Genomic DNA, 13556 nt, shown 5'->3' with positions numbered 1-13556 from the left:
TGCGCAATCATTCGCGTATAAAGCACGGAAAACAAACTTTCCGTAAAAGATTCATGACCTTTTCACTTAATTTTTTTCCACTTTAGTTTTTGGAAAAATAAACGTTAAAGCATCATTTTGGAACACAGTTGTGACTAAAAGGCTAAATCTCAGACAAATTTGTGTTCTAAATTTCAGTTAATTTTTACAGTTAATCACAGAAAAACTATTTCTAATGAAAGAAAAGGATACAAGACTTTTTCCAACTTTAAACAGCATATTAGCCAAAAGTGTGCAAAAACACGTGTACAAAATGGTTCAAATTTCAGTTCAAGATAAATCATCAGAAAAGGATGAATGACTTTCAATGACACTTCATTTTTTGGGGCAAATATACGTTAAAACATCATCTTGGAACATAATTGTAGCTAAAAGCTAAATCTCAGAAACATTTGTGCAGAACAAATGCTCTAAATTTCAGTTCATTTTACAGTAAATTACTGAAAAAAAAAAATTTTTTTTAATAAACTCACTTTAGTTTTTGGTAAAATAAACATTAAAACATCACTTTGGAACACAAATTGTAACTAATAGGCTAAATTTAATTTTGCAATAATTAGTGTACAAAAATGCTTCAAATTTCAGTTAATGATAACTTTTGATAAAAGAAGAAAGATTCATGAACTTTTCCCTTAATTTTTTGGCAGAATATATGCTGAAACATCACTTTGGAACCCATTTATAGCGAAAAGGCTAAATCCCAGAATAATTTGTGTACAAAAATGCTTTAAATTTCAGTTAATTTTAAAGTAAATCAGGGAAAAACTATTTTTAACAAAAGAAAATGATACAAGAATTTTTAAACTTTAATTTTTAGAAAAATTAATGTTAAAACATCACTTTGGAACACAAATTGTAACTAATAGGCTAAATTGCGCAATAATTAGTGTACAAAAATGCTTCAAATTTCGGTTAATGATAACTTTTGATAAAAGAAGAAAGATTCATGACCTTTTCACTTAATTTTTTGGCAGAATATATGCTAAAACATCACTTCGGAGCACAATTTTAACTAAATGGCTAAATGTAACTAAATGTCAGAAAACGATTGTGTACAAAAATGCTTTAAATTCTAGTTAATTTTAAAGTAAATCAGGGAAAAACTATTTTTAACAAAAGAAAACGATACAAGATTTTTTTAGCTTTCATTTTTGGAAAAAAAAAAAGTTAAAACATCACTTTGGAACACAAATTGTAACTAATAGGCGAAATTGCGCAATAATTAGTGTACAAAAATGCTTAAAATTTCGGTTAATGATAACTTTTGACAAAAGAATAAAGATTCATGACCTTTTCACTTAATTTTTTGCCAGAATATACACTAAAACATCACTATGGAACACAAATGTTCCAAAATGTGTAAACTGCACAAAAATTTTACACAAAAGAAACTTCTGATAAAAGAAGAAAAATATGTATGACTACTTCCACTTCATTTTTAATGGAATATATGTTAAAACGTCAAACGATGCTATACTAAGCATACAAAAATGATTCAAATTTCAGTTAACGATAAATCACAGAAAGTAACTTTTGATAAAAAAAGAAGAAAAAGCAAGACCCCCACCACCACAAAAAAAAAAAAAAAGTTTGGCCAGCCCCTTCATCTGCTCCTAGACAAAGTAAACAATTTAAGGCCTTGTTTGCATTCAGCTCAGCGTTGCCGTCTGCATCAACAGTTTAAAACAAAGGCAATCTGAAGAGTGGGCCGAAACAACGAAAAAAAAAGAAAAAAAAAAAAAAAAAAAAAAACACGCAGCAACACCCCCCCTAACGCCACAGCAACAGCCCAGAGATATGTGAAAGCGCAACGAAAGGGGGCCGGGAAAACCGGGTGCCGGGTGGGTGCGTGTGTGCGGGGACTTTCACACACTCTCCCAGTTGCCCTCCGTGGACCAAGTGCTCTCTCACACAGTGCCCATTGCTAATTAAATATGCAAATGAGGCGTGAGACCCAGACTCTGTGTGTCACATCTGCATTTACCCCCTGTCGAGGGCCCTCAGAGAGCGAGGGGGAAAACAAAAAAACCCCTCCCGGCCGAAATAAACAACAAAAAAAGACACTAAACAACAAACAACTAAATACCGTGCACAAACAGGCCCATTCACCAGGCCTAAATCCTCTATACAAGAGCATAACAAGCCACTCTATGGGCCGCCAATTGAAAGACAGACGAGGGATGGTTCCTGCGTATCTCTAATTTTGTTCTCACACCATTAAAAAGATGGGAACGCCGCTCGGGTGTGCGAGAAGAAAAGCAACCTGGAGCGACTCAGTCAACGCGTTATTCCGCCTCGATTCGATGACGGAATTCGGGGACGCCGAGGTAAAACGACGTCTGGGATAATTGAGACGGGCTCAGGTTGCTTCGCCGACCTGAATTAGTCGGCGAGGTGATTCCCTAATTAGATCATTAGGACCGGCTTGTGGCGGCAGGCAGGTTGGGCAGGAGCGTTATGCCCCCTGGCCTGCCTCCGACTCCGACTGTCTCCTTCCTCTCCCAGGCCAGGCCGAGGGCTTTCGGGGGGCGAGCGTGCGCTCACACACACACACACACACACCGCCTGGTCTGTTTCATTATGCATGCGCTAAACCATCTGTACTTCTTGCAGGTCCGCTCGTCCCAACCCGCCGCTTTCTCACCAAGTGCTTTGCTGTAATCCAATTGTGTGTTAAAACCCCGCTTTCAAAAGGCCCTTTACACAGTGGGCTCAGGAACACGAAGGCCCATAAAAGGAGGCAGAAACTTAATTTAGAAATACAAACGGGCCTTTCTGGAGTATCAATGGAAGGTGAAGCTCCAGGGATTGGAGCATTGTTTCCACAAGTATCGTCCCCCAGATTTTTTTTCTCTCTTTCGGGCCGCCGCAGACATTATGAGATGGTGGGTGCCGGATTCCTGCGTGGTCGCACTCGAGACTATCCGGACTATCCGAGGAACGTGTTTTAAAACGCTCGCTACAGAAACACAAATGTGTGTGTGTGTGTGTGTGTGCGCGTTTTTTTTTTTTTGTTTTTTTTTTGGAGAGCGGCATATTTGGGCCATGATGCGCATTACATAAAAATGACTTGGGGGAGAAAAAAAATGAAATAATTTCTGGGAACTGCAATGAGTCACAGATGGGGAACATGTTGATGAAACCTGAAATTGTGAGAGACGTGAGAAAAAAGGGAGGAAAGGCAAGGGAGGAGGAGTAAATCAAGTGGAATATGTGATATTAAACAATCTCTAATAATTTAATGCTTTTAAAAATGCACAAGTGTGACCCTGGATCACAAAACCAGCCTTAAGTAGCACGGGTATATTTGTTGCAATAGCCAAAAATGCATTGATTTTTCTCTTTATGCTATAAATCATTAGGATATTAAGTAAAGATCATGTTCCATGAAGATGTTTTGTAAATTTCCTACTGTAAATATTTAAAAACTTAGTAATATGCATTGCTAAGAACTTCATTTGGACAACTTTAAAGGTGATTTTTGCAATATTTAGATTTTTTTAAAGCCGCACAGTCTAGATTTTCATTTAGTTGTATCTCGGCCAAATATCTCAAAAAAAAAAAAAAAAGAAAAGAAAGGATTCTTATGACTGGTTTTGTGGTCCATGGTCACAAATGTTAAAATAAGACAATTTTTCACCATTTTGGCAACTAAAATATTAGTTATAGTTTCACTCGAAATCAAGTGCTATTTAAAGCACAATGGACTAAAATGAAGCACTATTACGACATAAAAAATGAACAATTTGTGTCAAAAGACAACTAAATAAAGATCAGATGAAAGATGCTCAGTTAAAAACAAATGCAATTTGTCAAAATCATTCAGGAATGAATAAAAGCTGCTCATCAAAGCTGCAAAATTTTATTACAATTTTGAAATAGCTGTTTTGTTTTTGAATATATTTGAAATGTAATTTATTCTTGCTATGCAAAGCTGAATTTTCAGCATCATTACGTCTTCAGTGTCACACGATCCTTTAGAAATCATGCTAATATGCTGATTTGCTGCTTAAGAAATAGTTAACCCTGGACCACAAACCTGGTCATATGGGTTTTAAAATAAATTTAGACATCATATGAAATCTGATAAATGAGCTTTCCATTGATGGTTTGTTAGGATAGGACAATATTTGAAAATCTGGAATCTGAGGGTGCAAAAAATAAATAAATAACAATTTTGGGAAAATCTCCTTTAAAGTTGTCCAAATGAAGTTCTTAGCAATGCTTAATATTAATTAAAAAATTAAATTTTGATATATTTATGGTAGGAAATTTACAAAATATCTTCATGGAACGGGATCTTTACTTAATACTTAAGATTTTTGGCATTAAAAATCGATCATTTTGACCCATACAATGTATTTTTGGCTATTGCTGTATCTGTTAAATACATGTGTGATACCTTTCAGGATTCTTGAGTTAAAAAATATTTGAAAAATATATATTTTTCAAACTTTATAAATGTTATTTGATTCATTTAATGCATCCTTGATTAATAAAAGTACTGATTTCTCAAAAAACAAATCTTACTGACCCCAAACGCTTGAATGCTAGTGCATATACAGTATGTACACACCATTTATCATCATTTCTTATCAAGACAGGTTGTCATTCTTCTGCACGGGGAAGTGGAGAAAGACGTTTGTTTCCGTCAGGCCGCTGCCCGTGTTCAGTGTTTGAGTAACCCTGACCTCTCCCCCTGCGCTTTTACGTCACACCGTATTTAATAAGAGGCAGTGTTTAGACAGGACCCTTCTGCTTCTCCTCTATAGATCAGCCCTGTTGCCGAGGCTTGCGCTGTTTTTCTTCTCTCGTGGAGCGTCGCTTGTTTACACTGCTGTTTTCGGAGGACCGGGAAGCGAGACGGGAGAGGATAGTGTTACAGGCCGTGTTTACAGATCCTGTCTGGATTTTGAATAGTAATACCGCTGTGTTTTCTTTCATTCTTCTGTAACTTTTGAGAAATACAGAATGCACTTTTAAGGACAGGGACCAAGGTAGGGAGCCCTGGCAGCTTTGATGTGCTTCAGTCAAGCTCGTACGCCAGAGCAGGGTGTGTAAAAATGAGCAGAATCCACTCTGCGGTCTCCCAGCGATGACATTATGGGATCATTGTGGTACAGTAAACCAACTATTGCAATCCGGCGAAAAGCAATAAAACTAGCCGAGTCTCAATTATTCTTTAGTGAGTGTGACTCGAGCTATTCCCCCCTGCAAATATAAAGCTAAACCAGACGATAAGAGAAAGCTATCAATAAGCGCTAGCGCGGTAAAGGAATGCCATGTTTCCTTACTTGAACTTGTAAATCAGCTCTTGTGCTAGCGGTGTAAGACAAGCTGTCTGGATTGCCAAGCTACCGTTACCAAGACACAAAAGCGGGACATTCCTGACTTATTCGAATCCCTGTTCCCCCTGGACTGGCGGGGGCACTGGGAACAAGATATCATTATTAGCTAATGCAAGATGGAGGGTGGAGTAATAAAAAGGTAACACAGAATAGTCGAAAGCAGCGTTTTGCTGTCTACAAATGCAACATCCTACCTAAAATGTAACCCTGTACAGCAAGTAGACGATTTGTAAAGTTCATGGGTACACAAAGTGCAAGTGTGCTGTTAGCATGATACTAAGCTAACAATGTGATACTCTAAAAAGCATAAAGATCCAGAGAACGCAAAAATACTAAGTAAAACGGTCTTAAATTTTGTAAAACTTGTATTTAACTGCGTTAAAAAACAAACTTTGGATGAATTAGGTGAGTTTATTTTTCACTGCAGTTATTTTGGCAAAATTTTAACATGTTGCTAAGCTAACAAGCATATGGACAAGCATAAAAATCCAAAAAAACACATAAATACTGATTAAAACGATCTTAAATTTTGTGAAACTTGTACACAACTGCGTTAAAAAAAACAAACTTCAGATGAATTATATCAGCTAATTGTCACTGCAGTTATTTTGGCCAAATTTTAACATGTTGCTAAGCTAACAAGCTGACAAGTATAAAAATCCAAAACACGCACAAGTGTACTCTGTAAAATGGTCCTAAATTTTGTGAAACGTGTAAACAACTGCGTTAAAAAACGAACTTGAGATGAATTAGGTCAGCTAATTTTCACTGTAGTTATTTTGGCCAAATTTGTGCATGTTGCTAAGCTAACAAGCATTACAATTCAAAACAAGCACAAATACTAAGTAAAATGGTCCCAAATTTTCTGAAACTTGTAAACAACTGCGTAAAAAGCAAACTTCTGATGAATTAGGTTAACTAGTTTTCACTGCAGTTATTTTGGCCAAATTTTAGCATGTTGCTAAGCTAACAAGCATTAAAATTCAAAACATGCACAAATACTAAGTAAAATGGTCCTACATTTTGTGAAACTTCTACACAACTGCGTTAAAAAACAAACTTCAGATGAATTATATCAGCTAATTTTCACTGTAGTTATTTTGGCCAAATTTTAACATGTTGCTAAGCTAACAATCATACTGACAAGCATTAAATTTCAAAACACGCACAAGTGTACTAGTAAAATGGTCTTAAATTTTTTGAAACTCGTAAACAACTGCATTAAAAAACAAACTTCAGATGAATTAGGTCAGCTTATTATTTTAACTGCAGTTATTTTGGCCAAATTTTAACATGTTGCTAAGCTAACAAAGCAGAACTACCAAACTACAGAGAAGAAAACTGTTCTACATTCAGTAAAACTGAATCCGTCATAAACTTTATACGTGAAAAACGGTAAAAAAATAATAATTTGGAATGAAATACGCACCATTTTTTTTTCTCTTATTTTAGTCAAACCTTAGCATGTTGCTAAGCTAACAATGCAGTACTCTAACAAGCATAAAAATACACAGCATGCACTAAATTGGCACTAAATTTATTTATTTGGTTAATTTATGTCATGTTATGTTATCTTTATCTAAACTTTAGCATGTTGCTAAGCTGACAAAAAAATAATGATTGTTTTCCGCCTTCGAAAAAACGGTGTTGGCGGTATCGCATTAAAAGTAACTTGAGTTACGTAATCAGATTACTTTTTTCAGGTAAGTAGTGAAGTAACGCATTTCTTTTGAGCTTACAAGAAAATATCTGAGTTACTTTTTCAAATAAGTAACTCAAGTTACTTTATTCTATCATTTTCTTTAGGCTGAGGCTTAAAATAAGTTCACTTTTGGTGTAAAAGCCCACCTCATGCGACAAAAAGTAATGCAAAGGTAACATAACGCATTACTTTACATAAAATGTAACGCAATTAGTTACTTTTTAATGGAGCAACACAATATTGTAATGCATTACTTTTAAAAGTAACTTTCCCCAACACTACGAAAAACTGTGTGAAAGCCAAACTTGAGATCAACTATTTGCAACTTTTTCTCTGCATTCATTTTAGTTGGTGTGCAATGACTACTGGGTACATTTTACTCTTCACTTCCTGTGATATTTCAATGTACACCTGATCTCTATGCTACAGTGCCCTTTGGACCAAACATATATGCTTCCTACACTACACAGGGCACTGGAACTTAACCTTAGTCTCTCCATTCTTCTCTCTCCGGCTGGTCGAAATGTTCCAGAGGGAGAGAAGGAAAAAGAGGACCATCAATATGGGAAAAGATGTATTCCCCTGGCCTGTAGGCAAACCCTTTCTTTCTTCCTGAGCGCTGAGCTTCTCGACTCCCCTGATTTGAACTACAGTTTCTAGGAAAAGGCAGGAAAGGCAAGCAGAGGAGGAGGAGGAGGAGGAGAAAAAGTTCTTGGCCTTTTCCCAGGAAGGGAGAGCGAGAGAGAATCAGAATCCCAGAATTCCCCTGGGATATGGTGAAATATACAGCCCTGGGGCCACTTTCAATTTACTCTCTGCAGTTCTCTTTCCCTCTCTCCCTCTCTAAATAGCCAGGCTGTGAGAGAGAAGTCGAAGCTGTCAGGGATCTAATGTGTACCGCGACCTCCTGTAGCCCTGATGTGGAGAAATAGAAAGATCGCGAGTGGGTCAAGTGTCTGTGTGAGCACGGATTCCTCAAAGGGAGTACGAGGAGAGGGGAATATCCGCAACACCAAACGAGAAAAGAACAAAAAACAAAACCGAAATACATTAGAATTAATCTAACATACCTGAATGAAGTGATTAGGCAAAAACGAGACCCTTCTAAACAGCCAGGCCAAAAGCAGCATACGCTACTCTAAACAAAAAGCCATATTGTTGCGATACCTACTTCCACATACTCCAGACACATCCTGTCTTTGTCTTCAGAGCGTCTCTTACTTGCCCTAGTTGAACGCACATGGTGCCATAGGTAGAGGAGTTTGTCCTTGTTCTGACAGCAGGGATCTTTCAACAAACATAGTTTGAAAAAAAAAGAACCCAGCTCTCCATGGGGGCCCTGGGGTCCCAGGGAACAACACAATAGGTAATATCAGCACTGTTATTCCTGATTCTGAGCTGTAAGGAAAGAAGAATGCTTGCATTTGACCTCTGTCAGGCCTGATTTCCTGCCGAAGCTTTGCCGAGTTGTGTCTAAGGATGCAGTACTGAATCGGGGAAAAAAACTGTTGTCAGTTTGATTGTCATTTGCCAGAGATCTAATCTTGGTGAGTACCGTGAGACCCTCCTTTTGAGGCACGGGAGTCTATGTGTGTATGTACGTGCGTGCCGTAATTCATCGGTCTCCCAGAGCCCAGCTGACAGGCTCCAGCTGCAGACGCGCAACGTACGTGGTGGGTGTTCATTGCTGTCAGGATAGCCGACACACCTGTCTCCACAACAACCACCGCCTGTAGCCAGGTAGTCCGTCTCCAGCTGACACAGAGGTGTCAATGCTTGCTACAGCCGTCATGCTGACAGCGAGGTGAAAGATGAGACTTTTTTGGACATACAATACTAAGACTGACAAGAAAGAAAAGAAATTACTGAATGAAGTCGTTATTTTCCTAGTAGCAAAAACATGGACTATTTTATCGATGTCCTTACTACCTTTCTGGGGCTTGAACGTGGTAGTTGCATTGATGTCTATGCAGGGTCATAAAGAGTCACCCCAAACACGCCACGAGCCACGTTGCGTCGAGTCCGAAGTCGGACTCTTTCCAACGCCGCCTCAGCGTGGGCCAAGTGACCCAGTTGCCATGTAGATGTGGCGGTTCAATAGGTCCCGCACAGGTCTTACAAAAAGAAGCCATTCTTTAGGTTTTAGAAGTAAGCACGTGAAGGACAAGATTCTGACGTAATTGTTGTGTGCACCGCATTTTATACTGCCTCTCAAGTTCGTCAGTTATTTGCATGTGATTTGCATACTTTGCCACAATTGGCCAGGCAATTGGACTGGCGGGAGCCAATAGGACTTCAGGAAAGGTTGTAAGGGAAGGAGCTCCTATAGTGGAGATACTGCAAGGTGAAAGGGAAAGGGAACTCTCTTTGAATTAATGAAAGAGTTTTCATTTTTGGGTGAACTCTTTCTTTAAGGGCAGGATGTTCTTATTTTAGGGAGAATCTGATTGGACGGAATTTACGTAGTGCAAGATGAGTCATCAATACTTTGGGCCAATTTTCCGAAAGAAAAGACTAATTGCAAAATTCCATGCTAGCTTTGAGAGAGCATGAAACTTTATGCTGCCTTTCAAGCTTGTCAGTATTTGCATGCAATTTGCATACTTTGCGACAATTGGCCAGTCAATTGGACTGGCGGGAGCCAATAGGACTTCAGCAAAAGAAGCTCCCATAGCGGAGAAACCCTGATGTCTCGTGAAAGCTCAAAAGAGAACCCTCGGAATTCATTCAAAATTCCAATTCCAATTCCAATTTTCTGAAAGAAAAGACTAAGTGCAAAATTCCGTTCTAGCTTCAAGACAGCATAAAATTTTATACTGCGTCGGTTTTTGCATGCGATTTGCATACTTCACGACAATTGGCCAGTCAATTGGACTGGCGGGAGCCAATAGAACCTTCAGGAAAGGTTGGAAGGGAAGGAGCTCCCATAGCGGAGAAACCGCAATGTCTCATGAAAGCTCGAAAGGGAACTTTCGGATTTCATCCAAAATATCTTAATTTGCTTTCCAAAGATGAACGAAGGTCTTACAGCTTTGGAATTTTAATGGATTTGGAATTTTGGATAATTAATGACAGAATTTTCATTTTTTGAAGAACTATCTCTTTAAAGGCAGGACGTTTTTATTTTAGGGAGAATCTGATTGGACGGTATTTGCACAGTGCAAGATGAGTCATCAATACTTTGATCCAATTTTCCAAAAGAAAAGACTAATTGCAAAATTCCGTGCTATCATCAAAACAGCATGACAAATTCACCAGACATGGACTAGAAGCCACAAAAAGAGTTGTTTCAGTACAGATTTTCATGTTTTATTGAACCACAAACTGTCAACTTTACCCATAAACATGACTGTGAGTAAATCCACACAGCATCAAATAAGTGGCGGGCGACATTTGCACCATTCATGGCGCAGGCGGGTGTGCTTGGCTGGCCACTGATACCGACTATAACGCTGTGGGCAGAGAAGCCTCGTCTCAACCCCCCCTCTTTCCTTTCTCCCTTAGAATGAGTGAAAATAGAAAGTCTCCATGATCTTGGCAGTAGGACGTTTGGAGAAAAAAAAAGATGGGGTGATTCAATTTGGCAGCCAACTTTTTCACTCCCTCTCCTTTCGTTTGTCTTGCTCGCTCGCTCTGTATCGGCTCGCTCTCTTCCTTCGAGAGTGGCTGGCCGTAGCTCGTGTTTGGAACAAACTGGAAGACACTTGCCAAGGCTGAAGCATACACCGCCAGGGATGCACTACCCGGCCTGCAACTTCCCCTGCAACACACTTCTCTCCAGCCCCTGCTCACTGAGGAAACCCCCCACCCAGAAGCAGCCACCCACCAATCCAAATGAAAAACAGGGGGGAAAAAAAGACACCAAAACATTCAAGGAAAAAAATAAAAATATAAAATAATCTAAAAATATTACATATGATTCTATCTCTGTCTATTATTTGTGAATTTAGCCTTGATAAATATTACATAAATATAAAAAATGATGACAAAAATGCAAAACATAAATAAATGGATTTAGAAAATAAAATAAACGAACAAACCACTATAATCTATAATATGTAAAAATGTAAAAATATTAAAATAAATTGTATATATTATTTATCAAGGTACATTTTAATAATAATAATATTAGTAATATTAAATGATATTTCTATATGCTCATATTTGATTACCATATATTAAATATACAAATATTACAAATGATTCTCTCTCTCTATTATATTTGAATTTGCCCTTCATAAAATATTACATTAATATAAAAAAAATTATATCAAAAATACAAAACATAACTAAATGGATTTATAAATATTTTTTTCTTAAATAAATATAAAAAGTATAAAGTTAAAAAATATTAATAAATATTTAATACATAACTTAACAAGGCACATTTATTATTAATAATAATATTACATTTTATTTTTATATGATCATATTTGACTACCATATATTAAATATAAAAAATATTACATATGATTCTCTCTCTCTATTATATGTGAATTTGGCTTCCATATTTATTAAATACAAAAATACAAAAATGGATTTAGAAATAATTCTTCATAAATAAATAAAACAATCAATATATCTATTAACACATACATAAATAAACAAATAATTAACACTTTAATCTAAATAAAAAGTACAAAGTGTAAAAATATTATTTATATATTTAATTTATTATTTATCAAGGTATATGTTAATAATAATAATAATAGTAATACATTATATTTTTAAAATAATCATATTTGATTACCATATGTTAAATATAAAATATTACAATATTACAAATGATTCTCTCTCTATTATATCTCTATTTGGCTTCATAATTATTACATAAATATAAAAAAATAACCAAAATACAAAACATAAATAAATTGATTTATAAATATTTTTTCATAAATAAATAAATATGAAGTAAATAAAAAATAAATCAATCAATATACGAATCAATACATAAATAAATAAATAAATAACAGTGTTACAAAGTGTAAAAATATTATTTATATATTTAATATATTATTTATCAAGGTACATTTTAATAATGATAACAATAATATTGAATCGTATATTAAATCTAAAAATATTACATATTATTTCTTTCTTGACCTTGAAAAATGTTACATAAACATAAAAAAACATATGACAATTATTGCAATTATATAGCATTCTTTGTTTTGTTATATTCATCACATTATATGTTTTGCTGGTCTATACAGACCTAAACCAGCCAGCCTATATAAAATAAAGACAAATTATGCAATTTCCCAAGAAACACATTCCTTATTGATTTTTCATTTTATATTGATTCGATTTAATTCACCCGATGAATGAAAATGATAAAAGCCAATTTCAAAATGTAGCCGTTCGATGCCACAACCCTTCTTGTGCACTTTCCAAATTTCACGTAAATCACCCGTGTCCATATTTCACATACAGTAAGTGTTGCATAAACAATCTCCCCCACGCACATTCAAAACCCTGACACGAGCTCTATATTGTCTAGACGAGTCATTTTTATTTATGCTGCGCAATTGTGCCGATGGTTTGGAGAGGCTGGGGAAGGAAAAGCCTTTGGACAAATGCTCAGTTGTGAACGGCGGCTCGCTCCAAGTCCCTGGCGTACACCCGAGGCATTCACGGAGATGCCAGCCAAAGCTCTAGGTTGTCATTTCAACCCTTCCAGGCCCTTAAACTAACAGTGAAATCGGCAGGGAAAAAAAAACAGACAAACAAACAAAACCATCGTGGCTGAAGGACAAGAAACAGCTCCGGCGTCCAACTCGCGTCAGCTGACAATTTCACGTAGGATGTTGAATTTCATTTTCACCCTACGTGTGGAAATATAATGCCATCACGCTCGGCTCCCACGCGGTCGCTCCTCCCTTCCGCCTCCATTTTGTGCCGATCAGTCTGCCACCATTTTAAGACGCTCGCTCGTCGACAGGAACACAAAGCGAAACAATCGGGCCTGTCAGGTGAGAAACTCATCGCGATTGTACTTCAGACTCTTCAAACACAATCGTTCTAATAATTAAAAATGCAATCGTGTACGTACACAAAAGAGCGGGAAAACGTGCCAAAAGCAACTCGTTGGCGCTGCTTTTTCCCCCCCCTCCGCCACACGAGCTTATCCCAACCATAGCTGCTAAATCGTCCTGCCAGGCACAGCAATACTGAGAGAATCACGTTAGCTGCTCCTATTGTTGGATGACACAGAAAACGCCGTTGCCAAGAAGTTTACTGCCAAGTTCAACAACATCCTGATTTGAAAAAAAAAGGAGGGAAAAAAGACGAACGTCCGATCCCACACACGCAGGCGCGTACAGCCATTACTTTCGGGAGATTCATTAATAACGCAGACTTGCAGATGTTACCATTTATCTCTAATACACCCTCACTCCTCTTAATACTTCACACCCTGGCAGCCATCTTAAAAGCTCTGGCAACCATTTTAAAAGTGCCCTCTCTTT

General features: G+C 37.1%; 1 protein-coding gene across 1 annotated transcript in view; it reads right to left on the bottom strand.

Moving 5' to 3' along the window:
* The window catches only part of nfia (nuclear factor I/A), a 208443-nt gene extending 199562 nt beyond the window's left edge, over positions 1-8881 (bottom strand). The window contains exons 1-2 of the mRNA XM_073843630.1: positions 8798-8881; positions 8257-8362 (exon numbers count right to left, since the gene is read on the bottom strand). Of these exons, the coding sequence (XP_073699731.1) occupies positions 8257-8362; positions 8798-8881 (190 nt within the window). The remainder of the gene's footprint in view (positions 1-8256; positions 8363-8797) is intronic.
* Positions 8882-13556: the final 4675 nt, after the last annotated feature.

The sequence above is a fragment of the Garra rufa genome, chromosome 7 (assembly GCF_049309525.1).
Source record: "Garra rufa chromosome 7, GarRuf1.0, whole genome shotgun sequence".
Classification (NCBI taxonomy): Eukaryota; Metazoa; Chordata; class Actinopteri; order Cypriniformes; family Cyprinidae; genus Garra; species Garra rufa.
This window is presented reverse-complemented; position numbering and strand designations above follow the sequence as displayed.